Below are 22,714 nucleotides of genomic sequence, written 5' to 3'. Positions count from 1 at the left end.
TCCTCTCCTTTTTCCATCCGTACCAGGGGGGATTCCCTTCTGGTTCACCGCACAGTACTTTTAGCCGTTAAAATTGCCGTTGGGGCTCTTATTAAGAGCCCAAAACTCTGTTACACCGGGAGCTGCCGAAACGTGCGACTCAGCTGGTCATCGCCGCACCCGGAAGTCCAGCACTAATCTTGTTGGGCCTACTGTGTGGAGTCTGCTGCCTGGCACCAGCTTCAAATAGTGAACTTTTGGGAAAGGTTTGTCATTTATTGAATATATTTTTCTTCTTTCCCTCAGAAATGTCATGCTTGCTGGAGGCACTAGAAGATAAAACTATAAGATTGCAGCCTGACTGTAAGAAGAGATTACAAGATCGCCTGGAAATGTGGAGTTACGCAGCCAAGGTAATGCAAAATAAAACAGAAAATGCTGGATAAACCCAGCATGTCTGGCAGCAAATGTGGAGCAAGAAACCAAGTTAATATTTCACATCCATATGGCCCTTCTACAGAACTGAAAAAGTAATAGAAATGCGATGAATTATACACTTGGAGAGGGGGTGGGGTAGAATGGGAAGCCAGAGTTAAGGAGAGATTGATAAATAAAAATGTCATTAACATGAGACAAAGGGGCTGTTGATGGCACCATTAGGAACTTCCGAGTGTTCATCGTGGCAAAGGTAGGATAGCAGAATGTGTTATTAGTGGAAGCAGTCAGTGCTCCGTGGGAACAAAACTGAACAGCAAGGGGTAGTGGGGAGGGGTGGGGTTATGTTGGGACAAGTCAAAGAGGGAGGAGGGATCATGGAGGGGAATGTACCCATTCTGACGTTGTTGAATTGAATGTTGAGTTGTTTACGTCATTCCACTTCTGGGGAGTGGACATGAATGAACAATGAACCAATCTACTTGTAGCAGGAGACCATAAAGCCTAAACTGACATTGCTCTTTTTTTTCTCTCTCCACCCTGCCATGTGTTGTCAGCAGTGGATTATTTTTCGTGTGTGTGAGTACGCAAAAGTGGAGTTTATTGCGAGCCTTGACTTTCAAAACTAATTGAGATGTTGGCTACAAATTTGATTTCTTGCAGTAAATTTCCGATGTGAACAATATTATCAGGGGGCGAACAAATTTTTTCGGCAAGGCTGGCAAATGGGTGTTGGGAGGAGAGTAATCGAATTGTAACCAGTCAGTTTAAACTATGGGGAATTAAGGCTGTGATTTTTGCCTTGTTGGGAAAATGTGCACTGCAAGGGCTGGGTGAAATGTTCTTGTGTAGCTGTAGGACCATGTCCATAAAATTTCAAGTGCACATCAAGCATCTATTGCCTGGTTTCTAGGTGTATAATCCTGCTTTATATTATAGGCTAAAAGCTCCTTAATTAATGTAGCATTGCTGTTTTTCTTGTAGGTCGCTCCAGCTGAGGGATTTTCAGACTTGGCCTATCAAGTTATGACATCGCCATCCAAAAATTACCTTATGGGCTTGTTGGCATTGGGAGTCTGCATCCTATTCCTACTGGGTATGACCTGCGGCCGGATCACCAAAAGAGTGACAAGGGAACTGAAGGATAGGTAGAGCATGGCCCAAACCTGCCTTTGTACAGCCTCTGTATAGTCTCCTTAAATAAGAGCAGCAGACGCAATCCAATCCTTTACACTTTCTCTCTGTTTGTTCTGCACAGATTTTACCTGCAGAACAAATGTGCGAGCCAACAGCTGCTGCCTCAGCTCCAGTCGGACTCCTCTCTTTAGTTTCCTGTAGACTTGGTTGCCATTGTGTATCTGAATCACGTTCGCCCTGATCAAACGAGTCTTACTGGTAGCAGTCTCATCCAACAGAGATTCTCAACTGTAGGAAAGGTAACTGCCACAAATGGAATGACTCCAAAGAATTATATCAGTTCATGTAGATTGTAGGATGCTTTAGACACAGTCTGCTTCAGTCTCTTGTTTTGTCCCTTTTAATTATTGTACAAAACCTACTGGTCTTGCTCTTTTTTTTTTTGGAGATTATATTCATTTCACACTTCCTTTAGGTGATGGTGGGGAGGAGGAGGAGAAAAACAGGCTATGGTTCACCCACTATAGCCCACATTGTAAATTAAATATTGAGTACAGGTGGTTTTAAAGGACCTATCTGCAGATCGTGAGGTTGAAGCCATCGTTTAAGGTGCCAAGAGGTATTGAGGCCAAAACTAACTCGCAGTATATTTGAAATGTTTGGCATTACATAAAATTGTGGTAGTCGTTTTCATCTGCATCCTGTACCTCGATGGTTCGGCTACTTGTACTGTCCGCTCAGACCATGGGCTGATGCCATTCACTCAGAGGCCTGTTATAGATTTTTTTTCTTGTTGCTTAATTGAAGTACAAAAGGGGGGAAAACTCACCCCTGAATCTAAGAACAGTGTACCCTGCAAATGTATTAAAGTCACTTTTAATGCCCTGGGTGAGGCTAGGAACTGACCTTTATCTGAGTTAAGCCATGGTTCATTAAGATATCTATGTATTTCTCTACATCGGTGCACTTTTATTTCAGAGCTGCATTCTGATTATGGTACTCTGGGGGTAAAGGCTGACTTGTAGGAAACAAAGCAGCCTCCAATCGTTCAGTTGAATTTTAGGAGAATAAGGTAATTTCATATGAGGTGCGTTTTCACAAGCACACAATTATGCAGTCACATTGGTACATACTAAGGTGACATAAGGTGTACAGCATTAAACTTTGCACATTAGTATGTTGTAAGAAAGTAACACAGATTTGGGATAAAAAATATATCTGGAGAGCAGTAAAATTCTGTGGCAGTATTTTAGCTGTTTTAAAAATTCTGTTTGAATAATTGCCAAAACTCCTAGTTGTTTGAAGTCTTTTTTTAAACTGCGAGTACAATGTGGTCATTAATGCGTGGTTAATGCAAGATTAATTTGCACAAAGTGAACTGGCTGTTTTAATCAGCCTCCGTCATCGACAGGATCTCTGTTGGATGCACCTGGGGGTGCTACCAGTGATCAACACCATTCCACTAGACTGTGTTGTAAATCCCTTTGACCATAGTCCTCTATACAAATGCTTCTGAACAACAATTTGCAACAATCTAATCAGGAAATGTACATTTTAAATACTGATCTCTTGACTGCTAACAGAAGTATCACGCACACGTTATTTTCTCCTTTTGTGTTAAATCTTCAGCCTTATTTATTGTTTACTAATAAATTCTAGCAGGGTCACAGCCTGTAATTGTCGACTCTTTTCTGTTGCCTTCTGTTTTAAGTTCTCGAGTGGATTTGCCTGGTTACTTTGGTGGCTGCCATCATGGTGAAGGGGTGGCCTGCATGTTGCAGACTTGGGATGATCTGTTTTTTAAAAAAAAAAATTTCCTTTGTATTAGGGGTGTTTAAAATTTTTAAATACAGAATATCTGTAGTGAAATTGTGTACAGTGAGACTCTTTGGCGTCGCCCTGTGTGTTGTACAGACAAGACACAAAAAAATCATGCGTTGTACTGCTATAGGTGTCGATGTCACTTTGAAGTAAAATTTACAAACTGTAGGGTTTTGTAAATTTTTTGTGTATAAAATTCGCTTCATGAACGTACAAGATACTTGTTCCCGATCATGCTGTGTAATTCAAGATGTTAATGAAATCCTCACATACAGGCTCTTTGTTCTGTACAGATGAAATGGCAGAATTTATTAATAAAAAGGTCTGCAGGTTTTTAAACTTTGTTCTTTCCTTTTGAGTTGTGTTCATTGCTGCATTTTTTTCTTGCCTAAGTTGAACTCTTGTGGATTTTGACCTTTTTTCTACCTAAATATCCCTGAACTGAAGATTGTATGTGTTACTAATGACGATAATTACAGTTGAGGAAGGCCACTTCTCCTAACTTACTGTAAAGGAGAAGTGGAATGTTAGAACCACTGCAGTATAACGCTTAGCATTTAAATAAAGCTGGGGTACATCAGTGTAATACCTCAGAATAAGGGGTGACCATTTGAACCTTGTGATGAAGTAGTTCTTCATGGTCCTCTGTCTATTGAGATTTTACATTTCATAAAATAATAATAATAATGCACCAAAGTTACAAAATAATATATCACCATAAGCAGGGAAAATATAAGAAACCGCTTGACAAACATGAGTACAGCATGGAACTGGAGAATGGCATCACAACTGCCTTAATACAATCATTAATCATAGCTAGATAACTCATACAGAGCCTGAGTGCGAGATGGGATGGATCATGAAAACATGGCAAAATGTTGCACACCCTACCCAAGTACCTTCCCCCAACATCAAGGATTATAACGACGCAATAAACAGAAGGATTAATTGACGCCATGATTTCGCAAAGAACAGGATAATCAATGGCACAGGCCATCACGCTCACATTTCGCACTCCCCATACAGGGGGGAAAAAATACATCAATAGAACAATAACATGATCAACAGAGAATACCAATCGGAATTATCAAAGAACCGCAGGGTCAATAGCAGAATAAAGACTCCTTCCATGTCACACGAGAAGACAAAAGGATAAGGCAGGATCAATGAGCACTCGAGGATTCCAACGATTGAAGCATGAGTCACCATTACTTCTATCATGCTGTCTGTCCGACGCCCAGGCATCCTCTGCCTCAGCTGAGGGGAATGACTGGGCCACCTGCAACTCCTTATTTCATAGATTCATAGAATTTACAGTGCAGAAGAAGGCCATTCGGCCCATCGACTCTGCAACGGTTCTTGGAAAGAGCATCCATACCCAAGCCCACACCTCCGCCCTATCCCCACAACCCAGTAACCCCACCCAATACTAAGGGCAATTTAGTATGGCCAATCTACCTAACCTGCACATCTTTGGATTGTGGGAGGAAACCGGAGCACCCGGAGGCAACCCACGCGCGCACGGGGAGAACATGCAGACTCCGCACAGGCAGTGACCCAAGCCGGGAATCGAAACTGGGACCCTGGAGCTGTGAAACAATTGTGCTAACCACTATGCTACCAGGCTGTACGTTGCTTAAGACAAGCAATAAGAATAGGACAAAATCTGACCAGTGATCGTTTGGCCCTATCGGCCCCTGGGAGAGGATAAGTTGTGCTCCATCGAATCTGGTGTACCCTACCCAAAGCAACACTACCAAAGTATGGCAGCCAATTCTCGAACTCGGGAAATCATCTCCCACTCTCACCAGCCAATCAAGTGGGCTGCTTAGTCCTTGATGGTGTCAAGCTTCTTGAGCATTATTGGAGCTGCAATCTTCCAGGCAAGTGGAGAGTATTCCATTACCCTCCTGACTTGTGCCTTGTCGAAGGTAGGCAGGCTTCAGGGACTCGGGAGGCGAGTTACTCACTGCAGAATCTCCCCAACCCGTCAGGATAAACTACACACCTTGCAGCAGGATTTCAAGACACAAAGGCAGCCCCTAACTAGGGTCAGTTCCCTTTTGTGCAAGAACCCTCTCATGCACCTCCACTGTTCTTCCCAAGATACCCTGCAGTCCTTTGAGGTGAGCTCTAACTACCTGCATTGCAAAGCAGAAATTCTCGGTCAAGACACCATCTTTGGTGGCAGCCATCATCCGTTGCACATAGTACTGCCAAGGCACGAGAGCCCACCTAGTAGCAACTGTGTCACTACAAGCTGGGCCCCACTCCAACCGCCATGAGCAAAGGAGGAGTTTAGCATTTTATCTCTGCTCTTTAAAACCAATCGGGCACTTGCAGGAACTTAGTGCAAGTTATTTAGCCCAAGAAAAAGTAAATATGAAACGTGCATCAGAATGATATGAAAGTTAAAAGGCAAACAGAGGTGGAGCTCGCAAAAATACAACTGCTCCCTCGCTTCACATGACCCTGCAAGCATTAAGTCTGATGCGACCATTGTTATCTGAGTTTTTGTAAGTATCCAAACAACAGTAAAGTTAATATTGCGCAAGATATCTGTTTCAATCTAACGTCTCTTTGATGGAAGGTCTGCCAAAATGTATTTTTAATGACGTTCCAGACTTGCGTTAGTCCCTGTCTGATTGTCTGTGCAGAAACCATAGAAGTTACCTCACATCTGTCTCTACAGAAATCATGAAGATTACCTGATACCAACCCACCTCTTGCCATCCCCATCAAACTGTCGTAGAACTCCCCATTTTGTCATGATAAATTGTTTGTCGTCTTAGCTCCCCCTATAAAAAAAGTGTTTGTGTTCTTTGTCTTCATACACTCATGAGCATACAAGTACAAATGTGTCCACCTCAAGTGATGCATAAACCTTTCAAAACCTATTAATTTATGGTTCAAATAGTCTGTTTTTCACCCATCAGTATTTGATGAAAGGTAATTGTCCCGAAACGTTAATTCTGTTTTTCCCCAGATGATGCCTGACCGGAGTATTTCTAGCATTTTGGTTCCTGTCACAGATTTCCAGAATCCACACTATCTTTGTTCTGAGATTACTAACATACTGTTGCACTCCTATTCTACTGTCACCCTGATAATAGAGGTTGTTGAATTGCATACGTACGCGTGGTGAAGAATTGACATTTGTACTGCAGATGGTGTGATGGTGAATGGGTGATCGGGTCAAGGCAATGATAAATTACAATTAAAATTATAATAAATTTGACTCCTTTATTGGTATGGTCCACACATTTGTGATTGTGTATGAAAATGTCAGTTGGTTGTACTAATTTACCAATGACCAATCAAGTATGTTTACTGACATTACATTTGAATTGGGAACCTGAACTATCATTCAGTAAGATCATGGTTGATCTGGTTGTAGCCTCAATTCCACATTCCTGCCGACCCTAGATATCCTTTGACTACCTTTGTTAGTCAAGAAGCTGTCCTTTTTCATATTTGTTCATCGGAGGAGGGTGTTAATGGCACATAAAACAGCGGAACCAAAAGGACCAAGGAAATACAAACCCCAACCACCTTACCAGGCACCAAACCCTTCCCTCTCTTCAGAAACCAACCTTTCGCTCATCTACTCCCACCCCCGGCAGGCATCCGCTGCTTTTTTCCAGCCTTTTGTTTCTTCCTCCTCTTCCCCCCCCCCCCCCCCTCCCCAAACCAACCACCACCTCCTCCCCTCAGAAACTACCACCCAAACCAAGACCACGTAATCCTCCTTGAAGTCCATAAACAGGCTCCACCTCAGTGTGCTCTCGTCTGACCCATGAATGTCAAACTTGATCTTTTCCAGCACAGAAATTCTGCCAGGTTGCTCACCCATGCCCCGGCCTTCGGCAGTCCGAGTCTCACCAGCACAATAAAATCCATCTCCGGGCTATCAGGGAGGCAAAGACCAAAACATTGGTCAGTCTCCCCACCTGCACTCCCGGGGAAAATGCTTGAATATATCATCAAGGAAGAAATAGTGAGACATCTGGATAGAAATTTTCCTATTGGGCAGACGGCATGGGTTCATGAAAGGCAGGTCATGTATAACTAATTTATTGGAATTCTTTGAGGACATTACGAGCGCAGTGGACAACGGTGGATGTGGTGTATCTGGATTTCCAGAAGGCATTTGACAAGGTGCCACACAAAAGGCTGTTGCATAAGATAAGGGTGCACCGCTTTATGGGTAAGGTATTTGCATGGATAGAGGATTGGTTACAGAAAGCAAAGAGTGAAGTGTTTTTCTGGTTGGCGATCAGTGGCTTGTGGCGTGCCTCGGATCAGTTTTGTGACCGAAATAGTTTACAATTTACATTGGATTTGGGGTTGGGGATCGGGTGTAATGTGTCAAAGTTCGCAGATGACACTAAAATGAGTGGTAGAGTAAAGTGTGCAGAGGATACAAAGTCTGGAGAGGGATGTAGATACTTGAAACGAGTGGGCAAGAGTCTGGCAGATGTGTACATTGTTGGTAAATGTGAGGTCCGTTTTGGTAGTGATAACAGCAAAATGGACTATTATTTCAATGGTCAAAAATTGCAGCACGCTGCTGTGCAGAGAGATCTGGGTGTCCTTGTGCATGAATCGCAAAATGTTAGTTTGCAGGTGCAGCAGTTAATAACAAAGCCAAATGGAATTTTGTCCTTCATTGCTAGAAGGATGGAATTTGAAAACAGGATGTATATTGCAGCTGTATAGGGTGTTGGTGAGGCCATACCTGAATACTGTGTATAGTTTTGGTCTTACTTGAGAAAGGATGTAAGGTACTGGGGGGGATGCAGAGGAGATTCATTAGGTTGATTCTGGTGTTGAGGGGATTATTTTATGAGGAGAGACTAGGCCTATACTCATTGGAATTTAGAAGAATGAGGGGGGATCTTATAGAAACATATAAAATTATGAAGGGAATATTTAAGATAGAAGCACTGAGATTGTTTCCATTGGCGGGTGAAACTATAACTGGGGGCATAGCCTCAAAATAATGGGCAGCAAATTTAGGACTGAGTTGAGGAAATTCTTCACCAAAGGGTTGTGAATCTGTGGAATTCCCTGCCCAGTGAAGCAGTTGAGGCTACCTTGGATGTTTTTAAGGCAAGGATAAATAGATTTTTGAACAGTAAAGGAATTAAGGGTTGTGGAGAGCAGGCGGCAAGTGGAGCTGAGTCCACAAAAAGATCAGCCATGATCTTATTAAATGGAGGAGCAGGCTCAAAGGGCCAGATGGCCTACTCCTGCTCCTAGTTCTTATGTTCTTATGTAAATGAAGGCACCTCCTTCCTAACCTGTAGATACTGAATCCATTCCCCTTTGGTAACCTTTCCATCCCCTCTAGCTCCTTCAAGGCTGCTAACTTTTCCCCAATGGATAAATCCCTGAAACATTCTATCCCTACCTCGTGTCCAGCCCCACCAGCACAAACCTGTGATTATCACAAATCGATGCCCATAACGACATGCCTTCCAAATCAAATCTGCCTGCACTGATTCCTGACCCTCAGCGCTGATGCCACCACCGGACCTGTGGAGTGAGAAGCAGATTATTATAATAGAATTTACAGTGCAGAAGGAGGCCATTCGGCCCATCGAATCTGCACCAGCTCTTGGAAAGAGCACCCCACCCAAGGTCAACACCTCCGCCCTATCCCCATAACCCAGTAACCCTACCCAACACTAAGGGCAATTTTGGACACTAAGGGCAATTTATCATGGCCAATCCACCTAACCCGCACATCTTTGGATTGTGGGAGGAAACCGGAGCACCCGGAGGAAACCCACGCACACACGGGGAGGATGTGCAGACTCCGCACAGACAGTGACCCAAGCCGGAATCGAACCTGGGACCCTGGAGCTGTGAAGCAATTGTGCTATCCACAAGGCTACCGTACCTGACAGGTGAGAACGCAAGGGACACCAACCCATACAAGAGGCTGTCCCCATCCGCCCCCAGACTGATCGCTCCTCCACTGCCTATTTCCTCACCATGACAATGTTTGTTGCCCTGTAATAGTTCATCAAATTTGGCAATGCCAAACTCCTTCCCCCGTTGCTTCCTCGCCAGGAACACCCTCCTAATCCACCAGGCCTACCCCGCCCACACAAACCTCAAAAAAAAAAATCACATTCCTAAAAAAGGACAAAAATTAGGAGGTTCTGGAATACAAGCAAAACCTTTGGCAGCACTGTCATCTTCATTGTCTGTACCCGACCTGCCAATGACAGTGGTAACTGATCCTAAAGTCCTCCTTCACCAGCCGTGTCCTATTCAACTAGTGCAGCTGGGCCCAACTCTGCGCCACCTGTATCCCAAGTAGCAAAATCTCGCCCCCACCAACCGAAATGGCAGTTCCCCCAGCCTCCTCTCCTGCCCCTCGTACATTGATTGGAAATGCCTTGCTTTTCCCCATATTTAACTTATACCCCAAGAAACGGCCAAACTCCCCCCGCATCCCCATGATCCTACGAAGCACCCAGCCGGATCCAAAATATACAAAAGGAGGTTGTCCGCTTACAACAAGATGAAAGCCGGTGCTCATCCATCCCCACCACGCTCGATGCCCTTCCACTCCCTTGAATTCCTAAATGCCATTGCCAATGGCTCAATTGCTAAGGCAAAGAGCAGCTGGGAGAACCGACACCCTGCCTTGTCCCCGGTACAACCCAAAATAACCCGCGCTGACCTTGTTTTTTCGAACACTCGCCTTAGGCTCCTTATACAACAGGCAAACCCAATCAACAAACCGCTGTCCATACCCGAACCTACCCAGCACCTCAAACAAATATTCCCATTCAACTCTGTCAAATATGTTCTCCGCATCCATTGCCACACCACTTCAACCTCCTACCCCTTCAAGGGCATCACAATACCATTGAGCAACCTTCGAACACTCACCAAGAAGTGCTGCCCCTCACGAACCCTGTCTGGTCCTCCCCGATTACCCCCGGCACATCCCCCGATCCGCGTTGCCAATGCCATCACCAACACCGTTGGATCTATGTTCAGCAGACCAACACTGCTCTGGGTTTTTGTCTGTCTTTAGGATAAGCAAAATCAAGGCACAAGACGGCATGGGGGAAACCCACTCCTACCCCTCGACTCATTGAATATCTCCACCAACAAGGGCCCGAGCTCCATCTCAAACTGAGGAACCCAACTGGGCCCAGGGCCTCTTTCCCCCCCCCCCCCCCCCCCCCCCCCCCGGCCGCATCGATCTCTCACAGTCCATAATCTCCCTCTGCCTGATCGGGCCCCCAGTCCCTCCACCTTCACCTGCTCGATCCTCGGGAAGCCCAATCCATCTAGAAAATGTCTCATCCCCTCTCGGGGGCTCCAACTTATGCAGACCCTGATTTTAAAACGCCTCAAAAAAACCATTCACTCCTTCCAGCTCCGATACCACCAAATCCCTTTCATCTCACCCCACCCTCTCTGGTTCCCCTCTATTGTTCCTTGACTTCTCCCTCTTCCCCCTTCCCTTCGCCTGTGGTTTGCCTTTCTTTTCTCTTGGGCTTAGCTGTCGTTCCCCACCCCCACCCCCCGGGTGCATTCCTCCCTCACACCTCGGCTACTTTCTCCTAACTCTTGGCTGCTTGGCTATTCTTCTGCTTGTTCGTTGGCCACAAACAGGTCACGGAACAATTGAGTGAATGGATCCCACGTTCTGTGGAAGCTGTCGTCCGCCCCTCGGATGGCGAATTTGATTTTCTCTATTTGGAGAGATTCCGAGAGGTCGGACAGCCAGTCTACAGCTTTGAGTGGTGCTGCTGACCGCCAGCCAAACAGGATTCTATGGCGGGCGATCAGGGAGGCAAAGGCAAGGGCGTCCGCCGTCCTCCCCAGGAGTAGATCTGGCTGGTCTGATACGCCGAAGACCACCACTCTCAGGCATGGCTCCACCCTCATCCCCATCACTTCGGACATTGCCTCAAAGAAGGCTGTCCAGTACCCAGCAAGTCTGGGGCCTGTCACCACTTTTTAAAGGTGGCGCCAGTCAGTGCTGGTGTGAACCTATGGTTGTTGCAAATGGGAGCTTCGTCCGACATTTTGGTCAGGCCAAATTGCTGCCGTAGTTGGTTCCAGGATTGGAGGGTGGCTATCACCACCGGGCTGCTAGAGTTTTTTTGGGTGGGGATGGGAGTGCCGCCGTGGCGAGGGCCCGGAGGGAGGTCCCCTTGCAGGAGGCCTCCTCCACGCGCACCCATTCGGCTTCTGGCTCCTTGATCCATCCTCTTATTCGTTCGGCTGTCGCCGCCCAGTGGTAGAATTGTAGGTTTGAGAGGGCAAGCCCCTCCCGGATTTTGTTTTTTGTAAGACCTTCTTTGGGATCCTAGCATTTCCCCCCCCCCCCCCCCCCCATACGAACACCATGATTAGTTTGTCTAGTGAACAGATTTTTAATTGGTAGTGGATTGAAGGGTATTGGAGAACGGGCAGAACGGTGGAGTTAAGGCTAGGACGAGATCAGCTAGATTGATTGAATGGTGGAGCAGATAGGGCCAAAGAGCCTAATTCTGCTCACATCTTATGAACTTGTACAAATGGTACCAGGGATGTGGGACTTCAGAAATGTGTTGACTGGATTAACCAGAAACTGAACTGGACCATCTATTTCAATACTGTAGCCACAGAGCAGCTCAAGAGGTTAGGAATTCTGCAGTGGGAAACACCTCCTGACTCCCCAAAGCCTGTCCACTATCTACAAGACACTAGTTAGGAGTGTGATAGAATACTCTCTTGCCTGGATGAGTGCACATCCAACAACACTCAAAGCTTGACACTATCCAGGTAGCCAGTTGATTGGCACCCCTTACACAAACATTCACTCTTTTCACCACTGATGCGCAGTGGCAGCAATATGTACCATCTACAAGATGCATTGCAGGAAATCACCAAGGCCCCTTAGACAGCATCTTCCAAACCCGCAACCACCATCTTGAAGGACAAGGGCAGCAGATGCATTGGAACACCACCACCTGAAAGTACCTTTCAAACCACAAACCATCCTGACTTGGAAATATACTGCTGTTCCTTCACTGTCACTGGATCAATATCTTGGAACTCCAGCCCTAACAGCAGTGTGAGTACCTGTGTTACATTATGTTCCAGCATGTGGTAATTGCCACGCAAACCAATTCCCAAATGGAAACTTGACAAGCTTATCACAACTCCTCTTTTTGTATTGTTAAGACAAGAAGATGCATGAACTGAAGCCAGAAGCCACAAATTCCAGTGACAATTTGGGGATTATAATTAAACTAAAACATTTATTAACAAAAGAAAACTAAAACACACACAATTACATTTACACTAAAATTACTCGAGTTGAACATTTCCCCCAGAAAGATTTACTACTTTGTTAGACTCACATATACGTACCCCTTTAGGCAACAATCCTTATACACAACTATTCTATAAAATATTCCAGTAATACCACAGGGCAAACCCACTGCTGCTGTAGAGAAGGTATGTCACAGGAGCTCTCAGTCACTCCCACTCTGCTGAGGAAATTCAAGAAACATTAAAACAAAACCCTGCTTTCTGAAAAATCAAGACAATTTTCTGAGTTGGCTGATGGTTGCTCACTTCTCTTTTCACAGCTCCCTTCCAGCACAGAGCAACACTCCAAGAGGTCTTACATACCCACTCCCCCAAGCACATCTCCAAACTCCTCATTTTTTCTCTTTCATCTTGATTTCATTGACCTTCTCCTTCTTTGAAACTTACCTTTCTCAAATTATGAAAATATTTTATGTTTCCCCTACTGCCCCACGTCTGGGTAGAATAGCATTTATTTACCTTGCCTTATTTATTTATGACCTTTTTCGAGTTGTAAACCTTTTTTACTTTCCTTTGAAATTTAACAACGAAACACAACAATACTTCTTTATCTCACAATGGCAAATTTCTACAAATGACTCATTCACTTGTAGAAAATTCAGCTTGGCCTTATTTACTTCAAGTGCCTGATCTTTACACCTAGACTTCTTTGATGTCCACAACCCTGCAGACACCTAATCGCTAGCTTAATTAAATTGCTCACAAAAGCTGCCACAAATCTGCTTCACAATAACGTAACCCTCAAAATATTAAAAATAATAAAACTTCACACCTCCAATCTCACTGAAAATTGAACCGTCATAATTCCAAAAAGATGGTTTGATTTTCTCAACCAATTTTGATTGCTTACTACATTTATTTATGAACACAAAACTGTTACCATTATAGGGCATGTGCACGTATAAAGAAAATATTAATTCCAGTCCATTTCCCAACTCTCCATGCTTTTGTAAATTTTAAACTCCTTTAATAACGTATCTTCAGTTACATTTTCTCATCCAGTCACATTTATAATTTGTAAATTAAACTGTTGTAGGAATAATCACCACGTGAACAATCTGCCATTCTGGTTTCTAAACCTTTCCAGAAATTTCAAAGGATTGTGGTCAGTATATATAATTGTCTCTGAAGAATTGCAACTTAACTTTCAAAATGCTGCAAGACAGACACCAAACAAAGTCTTTTTCAATGGTTGAATATTCCGTGAGAAGTAGATCACCAGCATTTCAATTCCTCGCTCACCTTGTAATAACACTGCACCATCACCCACATCACTGGCAGCAATTGCTAACTTGACATGCTTTGTATAATTAGGTGCAGCTAGAATAGGTGTAGTAGTTGGTGAAGCTGTAAATGCATTATGACACCCCTAGAACCATTGGAATTTCCTGTTCTTTTAAAATAATTCAGTTAATAGAGCAGCCATACTGCTAAAATCCAGGACAAACTACCAATAAAATCCACTCATACCTAGAAATCTCAAAACTTCTGTTTTGTGTAGCCATTGGGAATTTTCACAATGGCTTTTACTTTTACATTTCATGGGGCCATTTGACAATGTCCAACTGTGTGGGCTAAATATGTAACTTGCGCTTCGAAAATTCACTTGGATTGGATTGGATTTGTTTATTGTCACGTGTACCGAGGTACAGTGAAAAGTAATTTTCTGCGAGCAGCTCAACAGATCATTAAGTACATGGGAAGAAAAAGGAATAAAAGAAAATACATAATAGGGCAACACAGCATATACAATGTAACTACATATGCACTGGCATCGGATGAAGCATACAGGGTGTAGTGTTAATGAGGTCAGTCCATAAGAGGGTCATTTAGGAGTCTGGTGACAGTGGGGAAGAAGCTGTTTTTGAGTCTGTTCGTGCGTGTTCTCAGACTTCTGTATCTCCTGCCCGATGGAAGAAGTTGGAAGAGTGAGTAAGCCGGGTGGGAGGGATCTTTGATTATGCTGCCCGCTTTCCCCAGGCAGCGGGAGGTGTAGATGGAGTCAATGGATGGGAGGCAGGTTCGTGTGATGGACTGGGCGGTGTTCACGACTCTCTGAAGTTTCTTGCGGTCCTGGGCTGAGCAGTTGCCATACCAGGCTGAGATGCAGCCCGATAGGATGCTTTCTATGGTGCATCTGTAAAAGTTGGTAAGGGTTAATGTGGACATGCCGAATTTCCTTAGTTTCCTGAGGAAGTATAGGCGTTGTTGTGCTTTCTTGGTGGTAGCGTCGACGTGGGTGGATCAGGACAGATTTTTAGAGATGTGCACCCCTAGGAATTTAAAACTGCTAACCATCTCCACCTCGGCCCCGTTGATGCTGACAGGGGTGTGTACAGTACTTTGCTTCCTGAAGTCAATGACCAGCTCTTTAGTTTTGCTGGCATTGAGGGAGAGATTGTTGTCGCTACACCACTCCACTAGATTCTCTTATCTCCCTCCTGTATTCGGACTCGTCGTTATTCGAGATCCAGCCCACTATGGTCGTATCATCAGCAAACTTGTAGATGGAGTTGGAACCAAGTTTTGCCACGCAGTCGTGTGTGTACAGGGAGTAGAGTAGGGGGCTAAGTACGCAGCCTTGCGGGGCGCCGGTGTTGAGGACTATTGTGGAGGAGGTGTTGTTGTTCATTCTTACTGATTGTGGTCTGTTGGTCAGAAAATCGAGGATCCAGTTGCAGAGTGGGGAGCCAAGTCCTAGGTTTTGGAGCTTTGATATGAGCTTGGCTGGGATTATGGTGTTTAAGGCGTTTTAACCAAGTTTCCAGCCACTCTGGCTTCCTGCAGTCGATCAATTATTTAAATGTTGCAAATGCTCCAACCTCGTTTGACTACTACAAAGTCATCAAAAAAAATGCACAATTACTCAGTCCTTGAATTATTCTGTTTGTTAATAACTCAAAGGTTGCTGGCGTCACCAAATACAAAAGCTGATATAACTTCCTCTCAAGGGTACTTGCCAATATCCTTGCAGCAAATCAATTTTTGTGATAAACATTGTCCCACTTTCTCAATACAATCCTCGAACTGTGGCGTAGGATATAAATCCCTTTTATTATTGCATTCACTTAGTGATAATCAATACAAAGTCTTTGTGATCCGTCCAGTTTTGGCACTGCCACAGGTGAACTTCAATTACTGAAACTGGTCTCGATGGTGTCATTCTGAAGCATAAATTCAATTTCCTTCTGCACTCGACCTAATATTACTGGATTTAATCTATAGGGGTGTTCCATTGTTCAAAACTGAATTCTCCCTCTCATTCAACCTGTTTTTGCCTGCTTATTTCCACAAATTGCTTTGTGTGACTGCAATGGCTCTTTCCAATCACTGATACTTTTCGGAAGGTAGCTCAGTATCACAGTTGGAGCACTTTCTCGTTGTCCAAATTAATAAGGAGAAAGTCAATTTCAGAATCCTTTAATTCAACCCCCTTTCCTTTATTTGTAAATACCAGTATCCCCGCGGACCGAGGCTTTTAGGTAGATGCAAGTGCAGGATTTTGGCAGGAAGACTTTCCCAACTTTCCTGTGATGCCTTCCCCCTCATTGCTTAAGGGGGTGCTGTGGGTGATGGGATTGGAGGGGGGGGGGAGGGTGGGAGTCAGCTCCATTATTTATGGGGGCGGATGAGGTGTTGGAAGGCCCAATTGGCCTTCAACTCTTTGGAGGAGTTGAAGGCCAATTGGGAGGAGTGGTTGTGGTGCAAGGTGTTGTGGAGGGTCAGTGTGTTGACCTCTTGTGCGAAGCTGGGGCTGTATTGTTGAAGGTGGTGCACGGCCCATCTGACTATGTTGAGGATGAGTCCGTTGTTTGAGGAGGGTGGAGGAGTTTGCAAGCGATGTGGGAGAGGGCCGGCCAACCATGTAGATATGTTTTGGTCATGCCTGAAGTTGAGGACGTTCTGGGGCTTCTTCAGCACCATGTCGGTGATCTTGCAAATGGACTTAGAGCCCAGTCCCCTGGGGGCCATATTCGGGGTGTTGGGCCTTGCAAAGCTGCAGTCGGCTGGGTTGGTGATGTCTTAGTTTTTGCCTCGCTGGCGAGTCCTTTTGGGGTGTAGGTCAGCTTCTCCAGCCTGTGCCTCAAGTGTGGTTGGGGTGCTTAATGGAGTTTCTGTGTTTGGAGAAAATTAAGTTCATCTTGAGAGGGAATGTGGAAGGGAGAGATGGAGCCCGTTCATTTCTCACTTTAAGGAACTGGCCTCCGTCAGCTGCTTGGGGACGGGGGTGTTAGTTTGTAGTTTGAGTGGTGGCAGGGTAGGTTGTATTTTTGTTTTGCCTTGGGTCTCAGTATAAAATGTTGAAAATATATTCTTGTCATGTGTGAGGCTAAGCCTCATCCCATTCAAAGTGGTACATAGGGCTCATATGACGGTGGAGAGCATGAGTAGGTTCTTTGAAGGGGCTGGGATTGGTGTGGGCGGTGCGTGGGTGGAGAGGGGCACGTATCACTTCCACATTCTGGCATGTCCAAGAGTGAGGGGTTCTGGCAGGGGTTCTCTGATGTGATATCCAAAGTACTGGGTGTGGAGGTGGTCCAGGGGTGGCGATGTTTCGGGTGTCAGAAGATCCGGGAGTCCAGGTGGTGAGAGAGGCCGATGTTTTGGCCTTTGCCTCCCTGATAGCCTGGAGACGGATTTTGCTTGGGTGGTGGGACTCGGAGCCGCCAAAAGCGGGGATTTGGGTGAGTGACCTGGCGGAATTCCTGAGGCTGGAGAAAGTTAAGTTCACCTTGAGGGGGTCGACATATGGGTTCACCTGGAGGTGGAAGCTGTTTATTAATTTCTGTAAGAAGGTTTGAAGGGTCAGTTTGGGTGGGTGGGGGGTTGGCATCAGGGGAGCAGGGGGAGAATGGGTGTTGGCTGTTTATTGAGTTGTTTGGTTGTTATTCTGATTCTGTTTATACACATATATATATATTCAAAAATGCCGATATCCAATTATTTTTTTCCCAATTAAGGGGCAATTTAGCTCCGTGAGCTAGACAGCTGGTTTGTGATGCAGAACAAGGCCAGCAGCGCGGGTTCAATTCCCGTACCAGCTTACCCGAACAGGCGCCGGAATGTGGCGACTCGGGGCTTTTCACAGTAACTTCATACTTGTGACAATAAAAGGTTATGATTATTATTTAACGTGGCCGGGGTGGACCCTTGGAGATTTGCAAGGCCGGGGGCTAGGGAATTTTCATTCTTCTCACATGTCCATAATGCTTATTCCCGGATCGACTTTTTTATTTTGAGCAGGGCGCTGTTAGAGAAAGTAGAGGATACTGAGTACTCGGCGATAGCCATTTCGGATCATGCCCTGCATTGGGTGGACTTGGAGATGGGGGAGGAGAGGGACCAGCGCCCGTTGTGGCGCTTGGAGGTGGGGCTGTTGGCGGACGAGGAGGTGAGTGAGTGGGTCCGAGGAAGCATAGAGAGATACCTGGAGGCCAACGATAACGGGGAGGTCCGAGTGGGGATGGTATGGGAGGCGCTGAAGGCGGTGGTTAGGGGAGAGCTGATCTCCATTAGGGCCCACAAGGAGAGGAGGGAGCAGAGGGAGAGGGAGCGGCTGGTGGGGAAGAGGGAGAGGGAGCGGCTGGTGGGGAAGATGGTGAGGGTAGACAGGAGGTATGCGGAGGTGCCTGAGGAAGGACTGTTGAGGAAGAGGCGCAGCCTCCAGGCCGAATTCGACCTGGTGACCACCAGGAAGGCTGAGGTGCAGTGGAGAAAGGCCCAGGGGGCGATTTATGAGTATGAGTAAAAGGCAAGCCGGATGCTGGCGCATCAGCTAGGGAGATTGGGGGAGTTAAGGACAGGGGAGGGAGTGTGGTGCGGAGTGAGGTTGGCATCAGTGGGGTCTTCAGGGACTTTTATGAGGAATTGTATCGGTCCGAGCCCCCACTGGAGGAGGGAGGGATGGGCCGCTTTCTGGACCAATTGAGGTTTCCGAAGGTGGAGGAGGGGCTGGTGGTCGGGATTGGGGGCCCCGATTGGGCTGGAGGAGCTGACCGAGGGTGAGAAGGGTGTTCCTGGAGCGGAGTAGAGATAGGGGGGGTGCTGGCACTGCCCAACCTCTGTGGGTACTACTGGGCCGCCAATGCGACGATGGTGCGCAAGTGGGTGATGGAGGGGGAGGGGGCTGCATGGAAGAGGCTGGAGATGGCGTCTTGTGCGGGTACGAGTCTGGGGCGCTGGCAACGGCGCCGCTGCCGCTCCCTCCAAGGAGGTATACCACGAGCCCGGTAGTGGTGGCTGCCCTCAAAATCTGGGGGCAGTGGAGGCAGCACAGGGGGGAAGTTGGGGCCTCGGTGTGGACCCCAATACGGGGGAACCACCGGTTCGTCCCAGGGAGAACAGATGGAGGGTTTTCGGGGTGGCACAGGGCAGGGATACGAAGGTTGGGAGACCTGTTTGTGGACGGGAAGTTCGCGAGCTTGGGTGAGCTGGAGGAGAAGTATGGGCTCCCCCCGGGGAACACCTTCAGGTACTTACAGGTAAGGGCGTTTGCCAGGCGGCATGTGGTGGAATTCCCGCGGCTGCTGCCACGCACAGTACAGGACAGGGTGCTCTGGGGGGGGGGGGGGGGGGGGAGATCTCGGAAACTTACCAGGTGATGCAGGAGGAGGAGGAGGCCTCGGTGGTTGAGGTGAAAGGTAAGTGGGAGGAGGAGTTGGGAGAGGAGATCGAGGAAGGAACGTGGGCAGATGCCCGAGGGAGGGTGAACTCTTCCTCTTCGTGCGCGAGGCTCAGCCTCATAAAGTTTAAGGTGCTGCACAGGGCACACATGACCGGGACAAGGATGAGCCGGTTATTTGGGGGCACGGACAGATGTGTCAGGTGCTTGGGGAGCCCAGCGAATCACACCCATATGTTCTGGGCATGCCCAGCGCTGGAGGAATTTTGGAGGGGTGTAGCGAGGACGGTGTCGAGGGTGGTAGGTTCCAGGGTCAAGCCGGGCTGGGGGCTCGCAATATTTGGGGTGGCAGAGAAGCCGGGAGTGCAGGAGGCGAAAGAGGCCAGTATTCTGGCCTTTGTGTCCCTGGTAGCCCGGTGGAGGATTCTTCAGTGGAAGGATGCGAGTTCCCCAGCTTCGAATCCTGGATCAACGATATGGCGGGGTTTATTAAGTTGGAGAGGGTGAAATTCGCCTTGAGATCGTCGGTACAAGGGTCCACTGTTCTTAGACTTCCTGGCAGAACGGTAGACATTGGTCAATGGCAGCAGCAACTCGGGGGGGGGGGGGGTTACTTTACTTTTGTTTTTGTTTATTTACACTGGGGGGTCGGAGGGGGGTGTATATATTTGATATATTTGCTATGTTTGCTTTGTGTTAAGTCGGGGTGTTAATTTATTATTTATGTACGGGGGGAAGGGGGTATGGAGGGTTACTTTTTTGGACTGAGTTTTGTACTTAACCCTGTTGGGTTCCTTTTTCATTTTGTTACTGATATTCTGTGAAAACCTTAATAAAAATTATTTTAAAATTTTTAAAAAATTATTTAACGTGGCCAATCCAGCTACCCTGCACATCTTTGGGTTGTGGGTGTGAGACCCACGCAGACACGGGGAGAATGTGCAAACTCCACACGAACAGTGACCCGGGGCCGGGATTGAACCCAGGTCCTTGGTGCCGTGAGGCAGCAGTGCTAACCACTGCACCACCGTGCCGCCACTTAATAATATAATAATAATCGCTTATTGTCGCAAGTAGGCTTCAATGAAGTTACTGTGAAAAGCCCCACGTCACCACATTTCGGTGCCTGTTTGAGGAGGCGGGTACGGGCATTGAACCCACGCTGCTGGCCTTGTTCTGCACTACAAGCCAGCTGTTTAGCCCACTATATTAAACCAGCAACTTGTTAAAGTATATTAAAGCATATTTACGCTCTCTGATTCTTTTTCTTAGCTGGAGTATCTACCAACTAGTTCATACCTCATTCGGTCTTTTTTCAATCTGGTTACATCCACTAAACCTTGCCTTGAATGGTTCGCCAGACACTGGCAGAATGCTAACAGCTTTCCCACAGCCACAAAACTGAGCCTTTGGCCTTCTACCACATTTTCCTTCATCATTGGCAGTGATATCTGTAGAATCCCTGCAATGCAGAAGGAGGCCATTTGGCCCATTAAGTCTGCACTGACCCTCCAAAAGAGCACTCTGCCTATGCCCACTCCCCCACCCTATTCCTGTAACCCCGCACATTGATCATAGCCAATCCACCTAGCCTGCACATCTTTGGACTTTGGGAGGAACCTGGAGCACCTGGAGGAAACCCACACAGGCACTGGGAGAACGTTCGAACATCACACGGGCAGTCACCAAGGCTCAAATTGAACCTGGGTGCCTGCTGATGTGAGGCAGCAGTGTGTCCCATAATTTAAAAGTGTTCCCCAGCTAACTCACATGCTCTATTCAATTTTTCTCTGAATTTTGTCACATAATCCATGAATGTAGTTTCAGAACATTGACTCACTAATTTCTCCTGAATCAACATGAGAGGTCCCTTACTTCATGACCATAAACTAATTCAAAAGGACTGAATCCTGTTGACTCATTAGGGTCAACTCTAATAGTAAACAACAAGAATGGAGTCCCTCAATCCCAATTCTGTGGGTAGCCTTGACTATATGCTCTCATCAGAGTATTTAAAGTTTGATGCCACCTCTCTAAAGCACCTAGTGATTCAGGATAGACATAGACAAAGAATTTACAGTGCAGAAGGAGGACATTTGCCCCGTCGAGTCGGCACCAGAAAGACCAACCCACCTACGCCCACACCTCCACCCTATCCCTACAGCCCAGTAACCTCACCTAACCTTTTTGAACACTATGGTCAGTTTAGTATGGCCAATCCACATAACCTGCACATCTTTGGACTGTGGGTGAAAACTGGAGGAAACCCACGTAGACACGGGGAGAACGTGCAGACACCGCACAGGATGATAGGCTGATGATCTAAACTGCTTTGTTCCCAAGTTGTTGATTACTTCTTTAAACAGCTGTGACATGGAATTCAAACTCTGGTCTGACTATTTCTTTTGGTAATCCATATCTTGTAAATAATTGGTCAACTCCTCTACAATTCACTGTGATTTATCACTTCTGGCAATCTACTGAACATATCGATGATTGTGAGCAAATATTTGTTTCCACTTTTAGTCTTGGGAATCAGTAAGGACCCTGTTAAAAGATCCCTCAAACACTGGAATTGGAATTAAAGTTGCAGGTTTCATGACTGCTTGAAATTTTCCTGTCACCTGGGGCGTCATTCTCCGACCCCCAGCGGGTCGGAGAATGGCAGTTGGCCGCCGTAAATCCCGCCCCCGCCGGTTGCCGAAGTCTCCGAAGGGAGAAAAGTCGGCGGGGCGTTAATGGCGCCGCAGACGTCGGAGAATGGCACAGGTGTGCGCAAGGCAGCCGATTTTGGGCCTGCCGATATTCTCCCTTCCGGATGGGCCGAAGTCCCGTTGACGTGATGACCGGTCACGTCGACGTAAATCAAACCTCCTTTTCATCGGCGTGAACCTGTGCTCCAGGTTCACGCCGACCAGCGTGGAGGTGAGTGACGGCCTGGGGGGTTGGCCGCTGGGCAGGCGATGGCGTGGCCGCAGTCTAAATGTGTGGGGGAGAGGTGTGTAGGGTTTTGTGTGTGTGTGTGCGGCGGGGGGGGGGGGGGGGTGGTTAGAGTGGGCTGGGCTCCGGGGGAGTGCCGGGAGGGGGGTCCATGCCGGGGAGGAGGATGGGAGGTCCGTGCCGGGGAGGGAGATGGGGGGGGAGGTCCGTGCCGGGGAGGGGGATGGGGGGGAGGTCCGTGCCGGGGAGGGGGATGGGGGGGGGTCCGTGCCGGGGAGGGGGATGGGGGGGAGGTCCGTGCTGGGGAGGGGGATGGGGGGGGTCCGTGCTGTGGAGGGGGATGGGGAGGGGGATGGGGGGGGGTCCGTGCCGGGGAGGGGGATGGGGGGGGGGGTCCGTGCCGGGGAGGGGGATGGGGGGGGGTCC

The 22,714-nt window shown here is 47.1% G+C and overlaps 1 protein-coding gene across 3 annotated transcripts in view; it reads left to right on the top strand.

Annotated features, from left to right (window-relative positions):
* The window catches only part of LOC140430793 (Golgi apparatus protein 1-like), a 200,069-nt gene extending 196,354 nt beyond the window's left edge, over nt 1-3,715 (top strand). For 2 of the 3 annotated variants that reach the window (XM_072518489.1, XM_072518488.1), the window contains exons 25-27: nt 286-392; nt 1,399-1,562; nt 1,673-3,715. In XM_072518489.1, coding sequence (XP_072374590.1) covers nt 286-392; nt 1,399-1,562; nt 1,673-1,742 — 341 coding nt within the window. In that variant the 3' untranslated portion in view covers nt 1,743-3,715. Of the gene's footprint in view, nt 1-285; nt 393-1,398 lie in introns of all 3 variants that reach the window. The other variant, XM_072518490.1, reaches the window with a different exon arrangement.
* Nucleotides 3,716-22,714: the final 18,999 nt, after the last annotated feature.

This window comes from Scyliorhinus torazame, chromosome 10, assembly GCF_047496885.1.
Source record: "Scyliorhinus torazame isolate Kashiwa2021f chromosome 10, sScyTor2.1, whole genome shotgun sequence".
Classification (NCBI taxonomy): domain Eukaryota; kingdom Metazoa; phylum Chordata; class Chondrichthyes; order Carcharhiniformes; family Scyliorhinidae; genus Scyliorhinus; species Scyliorhinus torazame.
The sequence above is the reverse complement of the archived record's forward strand: the minus strand, read 5'-3'. Positions and strand labels throughout refer to the sequence as shown.